The sequence below is a fragment of the Tyto alba genome, unplaced genomic scaffold (assembly GCF_018691265.1).
Source record: "Tyto alba isolate M040663 unplaced genomic scaffold, T.alba_DEE_v4.0 Super-Scaffold_9, whole genome shotgun sequence".
In the NCBI taxonomy this organism is placed as follows: Eukaryota; Metazoa; Chordata; class Aves; order Strigiformes; family Tytonidae; genus Tyto; species Tyto alba.
In genome coordinates, this window is record NW_024881330.1 from 18,149,358 (window position 1) to 18,168,186 (window position 18,829).

The following is an 18,829-nucleotide window of genomic DNA, read 5'->3' on the forward strand; positions in this document are numbered from 1 at the left end:
CTCTACCTCCTCCCCCAGCTGCACAGGTGGCAGGGGATGGGAAGCTCCCATCTTCTCCCATCTTTCTCGTAATGCCGCAGATTACTCCCTTGCTCCATGTGGCTCCCCTCTCACTGCAGACACCTCTCCACGAACCTTCTCTGCCGTGCGTCCTCCCCACAGGCTGCAGCCGATCCTGAGCTGCTCCGGCGCAGGTCACCCCTGCGTGTTTCAGTCCTCCCAGCGCCAAACTACAACAATTGGGACCACTTCTCCCCTCGGGGTCCCGGCTGACTTTAAGCACAGATGCCTGTCCTGCAGTGGCTTTCTCCTCAGGCTTCAGGTCAACCTTTACCACGGACCTCCGTGTGTGACAGGGTGGGCAGCCCTGCCGCCTCACCATGGGATAGAGGGGTCTCTACTCTGGCACACCTCCCCCATGTCCTTCTCCTTCCTTCTGCTGACCTGGGTGTTCATCCCTCTCACAAATCCCCTCACCAGTCCCAACCCCCTCTCAGCTTCCCCTTATTAAACATGTTATCGCAGAGATGCAATTGATTGGTTTGGCCCTGCCCAGAGATAGGTCCGACTTGGAGACGGGGGAGCTTTCGAGAAGCTTCTCCCAGAGGGCACTACTGTAGCCCCTCCCCCACTACGAAAAAAATCCCCAAACCGCTCCACAGAAACCCAGCATAGTAGGTCAGAGGAGCGGAAGGGAGAACTTTCAACACTCCGAATGGCTCTTCGGGCTCAAGGGACATGCTTTACAATGTACAGGATTGGTCCTGTGAAGAGTATAATTCGAAGAACATAGGAAAACTTTTTCTCTTCCAAGACAGTTTGTGTCAGTACTATTTGATTATTTCCATGAATAAAATGATTAGATAAAAACATGGATAGCATGAGGGTGAAACTGATACAGGGGTCTGAAGTCAGAACCTATTAAGTAAAAACTCTTCTGGTTGCAGTTAGTATGGATATTTTCACTGAATAATAGAATCTTAATAGAAGAGTACCATCTCGATATCCATTCTGAATAACTTGACATAACTTAAGACATACTCCTGAGAGATGGTAGAAGATTTTGAATGGCCTGTGCAGGGAAAGGAGTTATGGGTTTTACTTGTTCTAAAGTCTAGTCTTTTAGATATAACGTGGGCAAAAATAGAATCTCCATTCAGAATTAAGAAGATTAAGGCCACGGTTCTATTATATTGGAAATTTGGGATGGCTTCAAGCATTCTCCAAAAATGTTTGGTATATCAAGCCCCTTATCTTTTTTTGAGGAACACTGATGTTCTGGGTCTGGTCAGGCTTCATCATGAACTGACTGATGAATTGCTCAAACTGTCAAAACGTTTTTTCCTGGGAATGTGCAAAACTAGAAAATATGAGTATCTCCAGACCCTGAAAGTCAATAACTGATGATTCTGGAGTAGATAAAAGCTGAGCAGGGGCTTTCAGGATCATAGAGGACCAGTTTTCCAAAATCTACTCAGTGCATAAAACTGATGTTTTTGCAATTGTACCTTTACGTACCAAATAGTTTTTCTGACTTAGTCCTATGCGTACTAGGCATGACTTGCATTTGGTTTAAATAATTACTTAAAATGACCTTGAGCCTCTCTAAGTGTTGGAACTGAACCAAATCATTGGCTTCATTCTTTTATGAACACATGCAAAGATTATCCAGCTAATATGCTAAGCTATTTGGCATTTCATGCTGGATGTTAAGAACAGGATGTAATTAACATATGCAGATGCAATATTACTATGACAGAGATGATGATTAATGATTTCTCTTAGCTTCACCAAGTATACTTAATTTTAAATTTTTGGTAGCAAACAACAATTGTCTACAGAATAACAAAAAGCCCTGTAGTGGAAAATCACATTTAGAACTGGGTGTAAAAACCTTGTTCTTACCAGAAGAAATGATTTATTGATCTTTTAAAAATATTGCTACAGTTCATTATAGTCTTTTTAATTCTTGGAAATATTTGAATCCAGGATTCAAAATATCTCTACCTGAAGGATATATCTAACAATCTCAAATATTGTCATGAACTGCCTATGATTTATTCACTTTTATTTTCAGAAACAAAACAGTAGTATTCAGAATATTTATATATACTGTTTGTATTTTGTTTAATGGAAAACCAAAAAAGTCTTGTGATTGGTCACAGAACAATTCTATACCTGATATTTAAAAGCAACATAACCATTCTTAATTATGATTGCAACAAGAAATCTTAATTCCCAGTCTTATGTACACAATTACATACTGTAGCTATGGTGGTTTAGTGATTAAAGTCCATGCTAAAAACCAAATGCATATGCATTAGGAGGAAGGAGAGAGGACCTTGAACTACATATCTGCTCGTCTGTCATTGACCTGGGGGATAATTCACTTTATTAGGAGCTGGGAAAAGACGTGCCTGAAGCCTCATCTTCTCCCAGAAAAATGTTTTCCTGAAAACTAAAATGTCAGAGGAAGTACCTGTTCTTTGTTTTGGCTCGGACAGTAGCTCTTGGTTTAATTTGCAGTAATTCGTATATTCTTGTATGATTTTTTTTGTTTCTTAATGTCTGTATTAACTTGTCACAGCTATTTGAAGTAGCTCAGATCTGGTTTATATCTGAAAACTTTTAGGATGGAAGACTACATAGAAAAGCTTAATGTTATTATTTATTATTTTGTAATATATTACAATGATGACAGTTTTTTTCATCAATCATTCTCTATTGATTACTTAATCAGAGGCTTTATAGGTCACATTTTTACGCACTTTTTACATAGCAAAGCTATGATTGTAATGTGGTTATTACATACTGGTGTGGTCTTTTGAAACCATGACTTTATTCAGCAAATTTTTTATGTGATAAATCATAGTCAGTCTGAGTACTATTAGAAATTGCAACACAAAAAAGAAAATAACCATTTTCACCATTATCGACAATATTATAAAGAGTAGAGAATGTTCTCATCATAGACAAATATATATATAAGTCTAGATGAAGGTAAAAGACTAAGACACATTAGACTAAAATACGTTCTTGGGTGATTTTTATTTTGAATAGTTAGGTAAACACAAGGTTAAATTTCTAGGTAGTCTAATTTGCATTTCTTAAAAAATGCATAGGTATGTTAAAAGAACAATCAGATGAAACTGGCATGGGATAGTGTATTTTATACATGTAAGAATAAGGCTTTTTTGGGGTTTATAATATTTTGGATGTAAAGATTTTGATCAAAGTACTTGGAACTTTCATTAACATTTTTGTCCAATTTTGCATTTTTAGAGTACAAATATAGAATGCTTGATTATATTCTAAAATCATTAACTATCATATATAAGCAATTAAAAAGATTTTGCAAGCCACAAAACAGTTCTTAGAAGCCTAACATTCATTAATTTCCATCTGTAGTAGCTAACATTTTCATATTTATTTTAAAAGCAACCAAACAAAATACATTTCTAGACAAAACCACTTGGTTTTAATGGACAAAACAGATCAAATGCATATCTAAAATGTTACTGAGATCAGGATCAGACATTGTTACATGGATACTGTAGATAGGTACTAGTAGTGGTATTTTGGATTGTCTGCAGTTACTGCTCAGTAATTATTTTTTGCTGAAAACACATTCAAGTTCTTTTAATTATTTAATTAGTTTAACATGCTAGGCTGGTATTTGATTTTGTTCTCTGCAAGAGGCTTGCTCCTCAATGTGATTAATTTGCTTTAAAATAATGTATCTCTGTCAGAGAATGTAGTCTGCAGTAAACACATTGTCTTCATACTTTAAAGATGACACAGAGGATTGAATAATATAGTAGAACAGAGGCAGAGATACAGTGAGGATACAAAGCCAGGATGGCTTATAATCACTAAAGAAGAATTCTTGCAAAATCTGAAAAATTCTCAGAAGTCCAAAGTCTATGTTTCTCATGTTAGGAAAAGCCCTTGGCCAGAAAATCTGGGGATGACATGAGTTTAAATGTTTCGTATTTATGGTATAAATAGTGGAACAAAGGCATTGAGGGAGTTACTGTGCACTGGAGTGCAAAGACCAACCTTAGTCAGCATTCCTTTAACATAGTAAAAGTACTGAAGGCATTAAAACATGTAGATGATGTGGCATAGGTGATGCTGCAATTGTAGTCATCCATTTACATCCTCTTGAAGCATGGCACTTTTATTTAAAAGAAATTTATCCCTACTAATTTTACACATGAATTATGACTAGCTAAAGGATATTACAGAGTGATATTCATTAATTGTCACGGGCACGTGAATAAATTGTGTCACCTGCTCTTGGATTTTTAGTACTGAGGGGTGATTCTGACTAGATTTCTTCACTATCTACTTCAGAAACCTTTCTTAAATGCACATTCATACAAGGTAGAACTGTTATTTTTCTCATATTGTGCACTTTTATCATGCACTGTCATGCTTGCAGAAAAAGAAAAAAGCCATAGCCCCTTGGAGTAGCTGTGATTATGATACTGTGCAATGTCACCAATTACTCTGTTAACTGCATAATTATGTCTCAAGTTGTGAAAAATGAAATGACACTTGAGGATAGGCAAGATGAAGTGTGTAGAGAGGGAAAATTTGTCTTTTAAAATCATAAAAAATTATATTTATTATTACAGAGTGTAGTAGAACATACACATATATAAAAGTATTAAACCATTATTAAGAATCAATTTTTGTGTGTAAAAGTATTATACCATTGTAAGTAGTAAACTGATGTGGCATTTATGTTAAAAAAAAATTAAGGCTGAAAAATTAGTCAATGACAGAATTAAGTCTGTCATGCAGGTGAGGATGTGTTTGAAACATCTTCAACAGTGATATTATATACTGCTGTGTCTGGGAGAGGCTATCAGTTGTTTTGTTTTGATCCAGTGATGATAAAGAGTTGCTTATGTTTGAAGCCACTGTATGAAGGGCCACTATTTAATCTATTTTAAAATTTGAAAATGTATAAGGAATGAGACAGGCTATTTCGGAAGGTACAGAGTATTCTTGCAGCTAATGAATCTGAATGTTACTGTGAATGAGACTATGTTTTTCTGTGTTTTATAGTTCCAAAGTAATGCTCAGTTTAACCACTTAAGCGGCATGCTTTATTTAAAATTGTCATCCGTTGGCTACTTACAAGCATTTCTCATTTTCTTTTTGCCCAGAATAATGTGTCTGTTTTATAGAATCACATAGACCATAACGTGAGTGTTTAGTAGCATAATTCAAGTCAATTAAGATTGTGGGTTGAATATGTAAAGTGTTACTCAAATGCTATGTACTCTGAAAAGTTAGTTCTTAATAGTCAGGCTTGAAAAGTCAATTGAAGAGCTTCTTGAAGAAAATACGAAGTATTTTATCAGGAGTGAAATATCTTCTGAATACTAAATTTTTGTTCCTAAGCTTCTGCTGCCCATTTTTTACAAATATATGCTTTACCATTCCAAGCTTTCCTTGCCATATCGTCAGTGGAGAGAGACACATTTCTTAAAAGGTCAACAAAGGGGATTCAAAGATCTTGCTAGGAAGATATATTTTCCTCTTTACATCTGGACTGCATGAATAGGATTCACTGTCCTTGCATGCTCAGCAGGGTATGACTTAGGGCAGCAACACAGGAAATACTAGATATAGTGAAATATCTGAAAACACTGTGTGGAAGCAATACAGCTTGAGAATAAAGCATGCAACACTGTTTTGGAGGGATTGTAGGGCTACTTTTTGTGTGTATGTGTAAAAATTTAGAACTAAGAAGATTGCTGAGAAAGAGTAGGCGTCTAGGTCTGAGTATTGCTCAACTTACAAACTCACACTACAGACGCCTTTCTGAATGAGCACACTCATTACTCCTCCTCCATGGAAAAGAGAACATTGTACACCAAAAACTATCAAGTCAAAATGACAAAAAGATAAATAGCAACTTCTACCTAGTGGATTTGGCACTAATGAAGTAGAGATTTGCTTATCAGTATATACTTACAGATAGTGGGCTTGTTTTTCCTATGACAAGTTACTGGCTGTTTATTGTGAAATACACAAATGGTTTGTGGAATACAGAACAAAAATAAGATCTTTCTGTATGGCTACACAGATAGCTGATATTTTGCAAAAAACCCCACAGATTTTGGACAATGTGATTAAGTGAAAATCTTAGCTTTTCTTAAAACTGTTATTTTCATATTAAAGTTTGAAAATGTTACTGGAATGAACTATAAAGGTTAATAATTCTAGAAAGCTCAGAAAACAATTAAAAAAAATACAGACACATACATATACTCACACCAAGTATTACTCTGTGTGTGTGACCTCTTGCATATATATTTGGAATTCATAATATGGCTTTACAGTGACCACTGAATAATAAATGTTGTGTTTAATTATTCCAAGATTTCATTTAAGAAGTACTAATGTAATATAATGGTAAACAAAGTACAAGAAATGAAGAACAGTGGGTAATTACAGTGATCTCATTAAAATCAAGTGCCAGAGATTTCCAAGGTATTTAAGGGGTTAGTTAGAGTGAACCATTAAAACAGGTACTTCATCTCCTGTTGAATTAAATTTGCTGCCAATTTTTAAAATCATAGTTTAATGAAGAAATTGTTAGAAAGGAGAAATCTTTAAAGATACGTAAACTTTAATTGTTTTTACCCTTAATTCTTTACTATAAAAAATATATCTGAAATCAAACATGTATATCCAAGTCACAATTTTAAACAGGTCTGCTTAGGTGCAACTGTAAGTTTGAATAAACATCATGAATAAGCAAGGAAGATGTAACAAGAAACTTTAATATTATTGAGAATAGCATGTAAATGATAAAATATGTAAATTAACTCACACAGTTTCAAATTTAATTGGCAATAAAAACATATAGGAAGCACAGATGAAAATGAAGAATAAAGTATATTATTTGTTTATTTGTTTTAGAATATTAAAACCTTATGTTTATTTGCTTTGAATATGTAAATTTTCTAGTAGAGGACTGAAAAACATTATTATTCCCTTAAAAAAAAGGTTATTCCATCATGTATTTTGAACTGGAGAAAAAACCAAGATTTTAGTACTAGTTTAAGTAAATATATGCTTGTTTCTATATTATGTGTTAAAATCATAGGTACATATTTTTGTTTGAAGATTTTTTAGAACAGATAAGGTGGCTGCAGGGTATTCTGTTTTTAGAAGAAAAAAGAATCCCTACCATTTATTCACATAGATGAACAAATATTTATTTTTCCAAAGACTGCAAGACAGTAAGTAGGATAGGATTATGTAGCATAGGTTAGTAATGAAGGTAAGTCAATTAATTAATAACTGTAATTAAAAATCTAATCCAGTCATCTGCACTGGCTATACCTGATAAATATACATGTTTCTAACTTAACCTCAGGCTGCAGTCTGAAGGTCCTCACTCTTGCCTAATAAGACTTTAGCAACCCACTCAAATGGAAGAAAATATATTAGGTGGGATATGTTGGTGGTTATTTGTATAAGTCTCATATTTCATTCTTTGCACAAGTTTTGTCACCTTCATATTGACTATCACAGTGGGGCCTAGGGAAGGGTTTTGTAAATAGAAGAACCTGCAATTAAGAGACTGCATTTTTTTTTAAATGGAATTTACTGTTTTTTTTTCTTCTTGACTGGACTACATATAGCAGTTACCCAACCTACTATAGGAATGGTAAGCAAGACCATCAATTAGCTTAAAGAGGATACCTGTGTCTTTTAAGATCTCATTTGATGTTTCAGAAGCTGGATGCATAACATCCACAAATTTTCTGATCTCACACTGTTGAAGGAGCAGTATCTTCCACAACAAAACTTCACTCCTAGTTTTTAGGTATTCACTGGAATCTTTTTATTATGTATTTCTTTTTTATATCCTGAATTGTAGCTATGTGCTAACGGAAGTTAGTATAATGAATCTCAACTCTAACAAACATTTGTGTACTCCAACTACTGCAGAAGTTGTTTTGTTGGTATGAATTGAAAAGGTTACATTTAATTCCTTATTGTACCAAACTTCATTTTATATTTTTCTATTGTTTTGATAATCAGTTACTGACTAAGTGGGTAGTTTAAAGCTTTACTTATGTAGCATGCTAGGAAATACACTGGTTTGGTTCATGGGTGAATTTTTAATAAAAGATATATTCAGACGTAAAACTATATTTAGAGTTACAGTTGAGAGCACATATAAGTAACTGAAGGTCAGAGAACATTACAGTGATATTTTAATTATCATCAGTTCAAATATTAGTGGTTCAGTTAGCATCTTTTTATTTCAGCATTAAGGTAAAAGTACCAAATGAACAGAGAAACAGCTGGCCTAAAGCAGAACAGATTTTCTCAATGAGAGAAAATGTGACAATAATGTGCTCAGAATATATCCAAAGTGTCCATTTGGCACTCAAATTGGACACCCTGGGAGTAAGGAAAGAGGAAAAAACCTAAAAGCAATTTTTTATTTTCTATGGGGAGCTATATGAAACTGAGGAAGCTCACTGAAATTAATTTGAGGACAACAGTGAAAGATTAAGTATTTACTGGTGACCTAGAAATCATGTAGAAATACAATTTTAGAGTCTCACCAATCAGAAGCAAATTCTAAAAGGATCACCAAAAGAGGTGGTGAAACAACACAGTCAAGGAATCTACTAGAAATAAAAATATGTATTTCAGGAAAAGGAAATAATCTTCAAAACAGGGTAGTAGCAAGTGTGGCCAACAGTTTTGAGAAACTGTTTTAAAACAGGTGAAACTAATCTAAACATTAATATGACTTTTCAAAGAAGAGAAAAGTAGGAAACTTATTACAGTATCAACAGAAGTTTAAGGCCAAAAATACATTTGAGGACAATGTTATTGCAGAAAAGCTAAGTACATTATGTTTTGTGTTGTGTTTGTTATATTACATTACTGAGGTAACCAGAGGTCCTGCGTTAGAACCTTTGACTTTAAGGAACTGTGTCAGAAGGGAAAGTTATAAAAGAGATGTTAAAGAAAATCAATAAACAGAACTATAGCAAGTTGCTAGGGTAAGACAGTCTTTTCTGTGTAGTTCTGAAAGAGCCTGGATATAAAGTGTTTCAAGTAAAAATGTTGACCTTAAGTTAGCCTTTCTATCAAAGTAGTGGAAGGTGATGAACACATCAAAAATTTTCCATGATGAATAATTGGCTAATTTCCACAGTTAGAAAATTGGTAGAGATTATTAAAAAAAAAAAAAACACCACCACCAACAACAACAACAAAAAATAGGAGATGCATGGTTAAACATGTGGAAGAAAAATCAATATAACTTATAAAGAGGAATGTGCAACTTAATGGGAAGTCTGCAAGCTCAACAAGCATATGAATGAAATTAACAACAGTTGATACCATATAATTGAATTTTTTAAAATGTTTGACAGAGTTCCATGAAGAAAGGTTATTTTTTTAAGGGAAATCTGATACAATGTGTCATGATTAATATTTGATTTAAATACAAGGTAAAAATTGAAAGTTGTTGATGTGATAGTGGGTTTTATGTTATTTTAAAAAAAATAAAATTACAATAAAGAAAGGTTACCACAAAGAACCCAGACATACTTGTGTCAGGAATATGCTATCCAGTACAACTTCACATAAAGCTGAGACAGAAAAGTTCACAGATACCACAAAACTATATTGCGTAATCAAATCTAGAATCAAATCCACAAAGACTAATCCTCAGTACTGTGTGACTAGAGAGTAAAATGTCCATCAATTTCACTTTTCTTAAGTGCAGGATAAATGCTCATAGAAGAAATAAACCTAAGTATAGGTGTGTGATGATATACAATTAGCTTTTAGTAGTTAGGTAAATTACCTTGAAATCATTATGACTAGTCCTTTGAAGATTAATAAAATTCTAGCAGGCTTATATTTAAAGAACTTTTTTTTTTCATGGAGTGTCCTAGCCCATGAGACATATTCTGATGAGTAAATGTTAATACTAGAAAAAATAAATATAACTTGAAAGTAGTGTTTGTTTCTTGCCTTCAGATATAAGAGAGTTTATTTCTTGGAACTCAGAGTTCAAGGAAAATTAAAATTGAAATTCTGAAATCTAATCTTTATTACAATGAAATAAAACAGTGTTAGATTGCTGAGAAATGTAATTAAAAATACTTTTTAAAAGCTCAATCAAAATGCCTTAAATCTGTCTTTGATACCGAGAAATAGATTTTTATCTTATGCCTTCTTCAACTTGATGATTTGAAATGCAGCAAATATGATTCACTGGGTTGCTGATCTCTAAGGAATCCTACTGATACAAGTGAAGAACATCTGAAGGTCTTTCACACACACAAAAATCATCAGCTTTGCTTTATTTTCATCTTATGGCATCCATGGGGTTTGAGACCTTCCTTGATTAACACAATTCAAAGACTATTATAAATCTTAGCAAAAGATAGCTGCTGTGATTCCTCCTCTTCAGAAAGTAGATACTTGATTTTTTCTGTATCAGTTCAATACTTGATTTTAATGGAATTATCAAAGATAATTCCAATTAAATATTTAATTTTGGACAGTTTAACTTCCGTAGACTAGGCCTGGGCATGCTCAGAAGTGAATGCTGTTAACTAAAGAAGCGCATAAACTATGAAGTTGTTTCAATGTACTCTAAAAAAGATAGTAATTTTCTAACTTTTGCTTCATGTGGATAACATATATTCCCCTGCATTTCAGCCTAGAAATTCAGCTGAGTTTAGAATGATGTTGCAGCTAAAAACTAGTCACTCTTTGGGACAAAAATCATATTATGTTTAATGACTGTTTTCCTTAAACTAATCAAAAATACCAAATATTAGATTTAACAGAGTCCAAAGGGAAATATTTCCTTTCTAAAATTGTAAACCATTTCTAACCAGTATAGTTCATTGCAAATCTGTCACATGTAACATACTGAATTACTTTTATATTTAACATACAAGTAATGAAAAGGAAGGCTAAGGAAATCCAAAGGAAGATTAAGTAAAAGAAGATTTTAGGTACCGCAGAAATTATATGAAGGTGCACTCAAAATTTTATTAAAAATCTTTATGGATATATGAGACATAGATGGGATGTTCATCTAAATGTAAAAAATCAGATTGGAAAGCAAGGTGTTCTTTGGAGTCTGATGAAAACTGTGAAGCTGTGGTCTTTCCAAGTTTTGTTGTCATCACTGTATACACCTGGAACAGAAATTGTCAGGACTTACAATTTTAAACTATGCCCTTCCTCTTTTTCATATATTTCTTCTTCTTCCTCTCCTTCCTAGTCTAGATGCTGTCCTAGACATTTGGTTTCCATATGTATACCTAAAACTTGACTTACAGTGGATATGCATATAATGTTAGAAATTAGAAATGTAATAATTGTTGTAATCTTTCTTTAAATATAATCAATCATTCAAAAATTAACAAGAGATACAGTATAAACAGAAAGAAGCTACACATAAAAGAGGTAAAAAATATGCATAGGTATTCTTTAGCTCAGTCAAGAAGTAAGATTCTGAGATTTTCACAGTGGTGAAATTCTATGCTTCATGTTATATAAGAGCCCAATTTGATAAAAATGTATTTGTTGGTGTCTTTTTATTTCTAATGTATTTCTGTATTTCCAAACAGCAACTAAAATATATATTTCTATATCAGATTGTCTTTTCCATATTCATTGTATTGTCAAAAAAATTTTAGGTACTTCATCATATTCACATTTGCAGACTGACATCCACAACAAAAGTATCCGTAATTTGGACGTTTGGAAGAAATTTGTCTACCATTTTTATCTGTTAAGATTTACTTTGCGTGATATCTTTATTATTTCACTTCCTCATGGTGATATATCAGTCACTGTATTAGTTTTCTTGTTACCTGTGTATTAGCCTTGACTTAACTGATACAAGAAATCATTACAACTGAAAATCTCGTCATTTGGATTAAAAAGGCTAAATAGAATCATATTGTATTGTATCAGACTAGGGAAAACAGCAATCAGTGATTTAATATATGTGCTGGTTTTGACTGTGATAGTGTTAATTTTCTCACGGTATCTAGTATGGAGCTATGCTTTGGATTTCTGCTGACAACTGTTGATAACACAAGGATGTTTTAAGTACTGATGAGAAGTGCTTACACAGAGTCAAGGCCTTTTCTGCTTTTCACACCACCCTATCAGTAAGCAGTCTCGGGGTGCAAAAGAAGCTGTGAGGGAACACAGCTGGGACAGCTGACCGCAGCTGACCAAAGAGGGATATTCCATACCATATGACATCATACTCAGCAGTAAACTAGGGGGAAGGTTGGCCGGGTGGCCTCTTCCTCAGGGACTGGGCATCGGTCAGTTGGTGGTGTGCATTTACATCACTTCTCTCTCTTGGGTTTTATTTCTCTCTGTTATTTTCTTTTTCATTACATTTTATTATTATTTTATTTCAGTTATTAAACCATTCTTATCTCAACCCATGACTATTCTCACTTTTACCCTTCCAAATTTCTTCCCTTCATCCTGCTGGGGGAGAGTGAGTGAGCATCTTTGTGGTGCTTAGTTGCTGGCTGGGGCTAAACCACAACAATGTAGTAAATTCTCAAAACATACATTGTGTCACCAAATAATTATTTTCTTATGCTACTCATTTAGATGAACTAAATATTTGGTATCCTAGGCTGGATTGTGAAACAGTGGCCCACTAGAATGAAAGTCGGTATCTCAATAGCAGTTCTTCAAGGCATATTTTTCCTCCTTTTGCAGAGTTTATGTACTTTTATTCTTAAGTTTTTATTGTATTTGTTGCTGTGTAATCAATTCTACCTGCATGACATAAAGCCATATTGTGCCATTCATTTTTAAGTAGTATTTGCCATTGATTCCACTGAGGAATGCTGCTTAAAAATGGATGTTACAATATAGCACTTACATCTACAGTTGCAATTAATTTTTATTAGATCTTAACTGTAAGAGGAAGAAAGTAGGTAATCTGAAAGCAGTAGTAGGAACTAAAAGCTTCAAGGTGCAGAAAAAAATATTGGTAGCAAAAATATTTATTTAAAAGATGATATTATTTGAGATTGATTCTCCTATTTATGTAGTCCCTTCTTCACAGTTCTTTTACTGAAGTTTTATCTTGTGGTTTCTTTCTTTTGGTTAAACTGCAAAGGCGTCATGGAGAACTTAGGAGCAATAAGCACATGACAGGGGCTTTTAACCCTGTAATGTTTTGCTGGAGCTATAGAAAATTTTACTTTATAGCAGTAGTCAGCTATAGATTACACGGATCTGTGGTTCTGCTCAGTGATTTTGCCTCTCTGCAGTGATTATCTACATTTCTTTTATAACTAGCCTATGCTGAAATGTGAGAAAAGATGTCACTGCTGATGGTAATGCATTTTATATTGTATTTTCTATTTACTAATGCATTACCATAAAGAAATAGAATTTAGTTCTTTGACAAAGGTGCATGAATACTAATGATCAAGGTGGGTAATCTTACAGATAAAGAAAGCTTACCAATTTAAGACATGGAGTGGGTGATACTTCATTGTTATGATAGGGCTTTTTCAAGGGCTGCAGGGAGTGAGATTTTACAAGACGAGATACCATTGCAGTAAATTCAGCACACACAGGAAAGGAACATTTTGCCATTAATGCTTAATAAAGTTTCAAGGAAACAGTGACCAATGCATCAACACACTGACTCTTACCACATTCTTACCACATTCAAGTCACTTTCTCTCCTATTAGTGTTCTGTCACTGATCCTGGAAAGCAGCACAAGGACAGCATACTGAGTAATATTTTTATATGTCAGACAATAAACTAAAACAGAAATACAGAAATTGATACAGTATTTCAGAGTCTAAACAATGATTAAAAAATACTGGAATGCTATTGGAGAATTACATTGTGTGATGGTTCTGTGAGAAATTTTACTGTAGGAAGACCTTTCAATGCACAACATAATAATTAGACGTGTTGATTTTCACAACCTTTCAGTTTTTAACTTTGTAATTATTAGGAAATTAAATAAATCACTACACTTTAAAACTGATACGAGGGCAACAAGACCTACATAGCTGAAATAAGCATAAGTGAAAGTCAACGGGAAGGATTGTGGTAGTGGAATTATTATATTCAACCAAACAACTCAATACTAGATATTTTCCATATTTTTTATTTTTGTATCAAATTAATGTTTTTAATTCACTCTAGCTACGGTTTCATGTCCCTGGATCCATATTTGATTTCTGAATAGTAATGTTTATTGTTAGTCATAATAGAATCCCCTCTTCCTGAAACTTCTGGCATTATAAAGTATGCATTTCCCAAAAGATAAGGAAGGCAATATAGTCAGTGAACTCTATGGGTTTACTAAAATATCAAATAAACGTCTTCCTCCTTCCTGATATATTCAGAAAGGTCTTGGCGGACGGTCTTGCTGCTATAAGAGCTAAATGATTTACCACACAGTGATTTATGAAGTTAAATATTTTCTAAGATTGTGAAGGTCAGTTGTGTGCTTACATCTTGATTCAACTTTCCTTTACGCTATCTGGTTTTGAGACTCAGGAATGTGAATTCTTGTGAGGATAAAGGGTCATTATAGCAGCAGTTGGAAAACAATGAGAGGTAAGGGAAAAGATAAACTCATAAAGGTCAGAGTGAAAAATTCCAGAATGAGAACACCAAGTGAAAGAAATGACGATGAAATACTCAGTTCAAGTATTTTGTTGTTGCTGGAAATAAAATTTTACATAACAAATAATCTGAATCCAATCTGTACTGAACATTTAGCATAGGCTGCAGGTAACTCTGTTGAGAGATTTTGCACCTAAAAGAGCCCTGATGAAAATCCTTCTCCCAGCCTTGGACTGTGTCTCATGTCCTCTTACATGACCAGGTATGTGCCCAGTATATAACCAGCGCAGATATATGTTGCTTTAATGGGATTCAGTGTACGGGGAAAAAAAGGTTAGATGTTTCAGACAATGCGTCATAGAAACATTTTAATTGAAGTCAATTATTTAAGCAAATTACATTAACTTCACCTTTTAGAGACATTGAAATTGTTTTAATCAGAGATTAATGAGAACTCTTAGGTTTTTGAAGGCACTAAATCATATTTTGTATTTTTTTTTTTTAATTTACAAAAATCACTGGGTTTAATCACTTTTAGAAATCTATGTACGTTTGTCAATTAAATTATTTTGTGTGCTTATTTTTATACCAGCTGTGATAATACTACCTTTCAAATGTGAAATATTTATGCTAGACATATACCTAGTTAAATAATTCCACCTCAGAGAATCAAGAACACTTTGAAAGTATACAAGCTTTTTCAAATTCTTATGTATGACACAAACATAATTAGTTTCTATTTTCCTAGTTTTAAAAAAATGTCATGGTAACATCACTTTGGTAATATGTTATCAATGTTAGAAACTGTTACAATATCAACACAACATCAACTGTGTTAATATATGTAGTAAAAATATAATTTAAAAGTCACTGTTGATTTTAGATAAACAACTTAATATTAATATCAGTAATTTGTAGTGTAAGACATTGCACTAAAGTGAATAAAAACTTGAAAAATTTGCAGTAAATTTGAGTTGTTAATTTAAATGAATTTATGGAAAAACATGTTTATTTAAAAGAAACTGCTGTTTTGTTTTGTTTTTCATTTTGTTCTGTTTTAAGCATACTAGTAGTTTCATAAAATCACAAATACCTTGCTTAAGTGATTAACTTGTATGAATAAAAAAAGAACAGGGCTGTAAAAAATCTGGACTTCATAGGTAGTGGTCCACTATATACTGAGTACTAAATATATAGCTATTAACTTAAAGTATTGCTATTGTGTGTTCTTACTTCAAGTTTTATTAAAAATTAAGGGTGAAATTCTGTCCCTTTTGGTATCAATAGCATTGACTTAGCTGGACTCATACTTTTATTTTGCATGTTATTGTATATCTGTTGATTAGGGAAGTACAATAATGATATGAACACTGGAGTGGGACAGTATTATTGGTCTTTGTTGCAGTAACTTTTATTCAACTCAAACAGTAAAGAAGGAAATTAGTTTAGGGAGAAGCAATAAGTTTTTTGGCGATCTTATTTCTTTAGTTTTAGTGCTTTTGTTGCCTGTATTTTTATGTAGTCTCTTCTGTTTCCTTCAAAATGTGGAATGGAAAAAATTGATTACGTACAAGCTGGTAAGCAGATCTGTTTTGATCAAAAATATTTACCACATTCAGCTAGTGAAGAGTTTCTAGTTTGTGTTTTTCAAATAACTCAGGGCAAGTAAGTCCCTGGATGTGAGGCTCAGCAAAGACCTCAACAAATTCTATTAACTAAGTACATTTTCAGAAGAAATAATGAATTTCTTGTATTTCACATGATGATGGATTGAGGGAAGACACTGAGATTATTCTTTCAGCCATAGAGAAAAATATTCCATGTACATGTAGTAGTCTTAGTGCTTACTCTCAGAGTGGGTGCCTATTAGTAAAGTGGTGCTGAGCATTGCCAAGACTATGTCCTCTTCTGGGTCCTGACTGATTTGCTGATCTCTAATATCTGTGCCACATCTACCACATGCACACACACATGCACAAGCAGAAGTCAAGATCCTTCTGTTGACCTATTTCAAATACCATGACTTTCAAGCTAGCCCATTAAATAATTTACAAATTATATATACAGACTAGAGCAATAGGTACCATCTGTTCCCATTTGAGGTACGCAGTCTGTCAAACTCTGCAGCTACAGCATACTGAAAATAACCTGTGTTAATGAAAATTACAGAAATCCATGTTCAAAGTAACAGGGCCTTTAATTGCTAGAAAAAAAAAAAAAAAAAAAAAAAGGTTTTTCTTATGGTATATGCTACAATAAATTTTCTGTGAATTAACTAAAAGTAGTCTTAAAACACATGATTCGTACCTACACTGAAAAATAGCTTTTATAGCTTAGTATGACAAATTGTGAGATAAAATCTTCTGAAATATTATTAGGAAAACCAGCTATTTCTTATTTAATATAATTCAGAAGATACTAACATTTTGAAAGCATACCACAAAACCCAGTTTTTTTTGTGTTTAGCAAATGAAACCTTGAGTAATAGTTTAGAAAGACACATCTTAACGGGAGAAATAAATTTGTTAAATAGGTATTTTAACGTTAAACTAATTAAAAAATGTTTTACTGTCCAAAGTAGTTAGAAGAAATATTCTAAACACATGCCATAATCTTGACAATAGATTAAACTACTAAATTAGAAAGTGTGTATAAGAAGCAGATAATAGACATAGAAAAACACTAACACTTATGACTGTTGCATATAAATGCACCTGAACATCTCATGAAGAAAAAGAAAAAACACTGTTTCTTGCTTGACAGTTTTGAATAATGCCAAATGTTGACTTCTATTGTTAACCTTAGAAAAATACATTGTTGTAGTAAATAGCATAGTTATTTATCTGCCATTCTATCAAGTATTATAGCTATTAATGGTAGAATAAACCTGATGTTTGTGTGATAAAGAAAAGTGTTTGCTCATAACTTTATATGTATAACAATAAATAAATGAGATATAAATAAGTGGTACATCATGTTCAGTCAAGGGATCCTGAGTTTCTTATTTCAGTTGTTCTATACATTATTTTGAATTATGAGTCTATTGGCAAGAGTAAGAATTTACTAACGTGCAGAAAGGCTGCATAATCTATGCTTTTATCAGAGTATAAAGAATCATAAGAATGAATAATAGTTTTGTATGCTGTGAATAATAGCATACTGTGTATAAAGCACATCATTATTTTCTTAAGATGGTTGATAAATGGTAAAGAAAAACAATAATTGCTCTGGAAAACTGCAGAGTGCCATCAATTCTCTTTTGATATATGAGGAAGTTGCATATACTCAGTACTTCACAGGATATACAAATTTAATCCAGTGTAGAAGTGTAATAAAATTTATTATAATAGCATATACCAACATACAACAAATCACTTTAAACTGTTTTTTTTTTTGTTTTTTTTTTTTTTTTTCTGCTATTATATTATTCAAAACTGATTATCTTAAATTTCTAGCACCCTGTGGAAGCCGGTCAACAGGCTCTGAAGGCACTGTATTATCACCAAACTACCCCAAGAATTATAGTGTTGGTCACAACTGTGTTTACTCTATTACTGTTCCTAAGGAATTTGGTGAGTAGATCTGGCCTCGTTCATATCTTTTTGTTGCTTGGATACTTTCAACAATTCTGGATGATTTGTATGATTGCTTTTATATTAAACATATTAATGTAAAAAAGCTGTTTAAAACTGATATTTATATTTATACTTTATCATTTTTATAGTGCACTATTTTCTCAAAATGCTTATATTTACCATTAGCTTTTTAAATTGCTGTTCATTTATTTTTATCTCACTGTGACAACCAACATAGAACTTAGGATATTGTTGTGATGCTAGCCAAATACATTTGTGGTATTAGTTAAGGTTTCTTTTCGCTCAGGATCATGTGCCAAGGCTCTATGAAATGTAGCATAGCTCCACATAAACAGGGGAAGCAATGTTTGTCTTCAGTGCTTGGTAATACTGCTCTCATAATCCTTGGCTTCTCTGCAACATGAGGCAATGGCATAGTCTTTCCTGAGGAATGAAATTAGAGCAGCATGCATCTGTCTGTTTTTTGTAGATTCCTAGATCCTCCATCAAAACTTCACTGCCATCCTAAGATTTTTTCCGATGACTAGATGAATCTTTTAAAGATGTTTTCTGTCCCACAGAAAGACAGGGCTTTTA

The 18,829-nt window shown here is 33.2% G+C and overlaps 1 protein-coding gene across 1 annotated transcript in view; it reads left to right on the forward strand.

Moving 5' to 3' along the window:
• Nucleotides 1-18,829, forward strand: part of CSMD3 (CUB and Sushi multiple domains 3) — a 703,442-nt gene that overhangs the window by 518,529 nt on the left and 166,084 nt on the right. Inside the window, exon 32 of the mRNA XM_042785878.1 lies at nucleotides 18,113-18,229. Within this exon, the coding sequence (XP_042641812.1) occupies nucleotides 18,113-18,229 (117 nt within the window). The remainder of the gene's footprint in view (nucleotides 1-18,112; nucleotides 18,230-18,829) is intronic.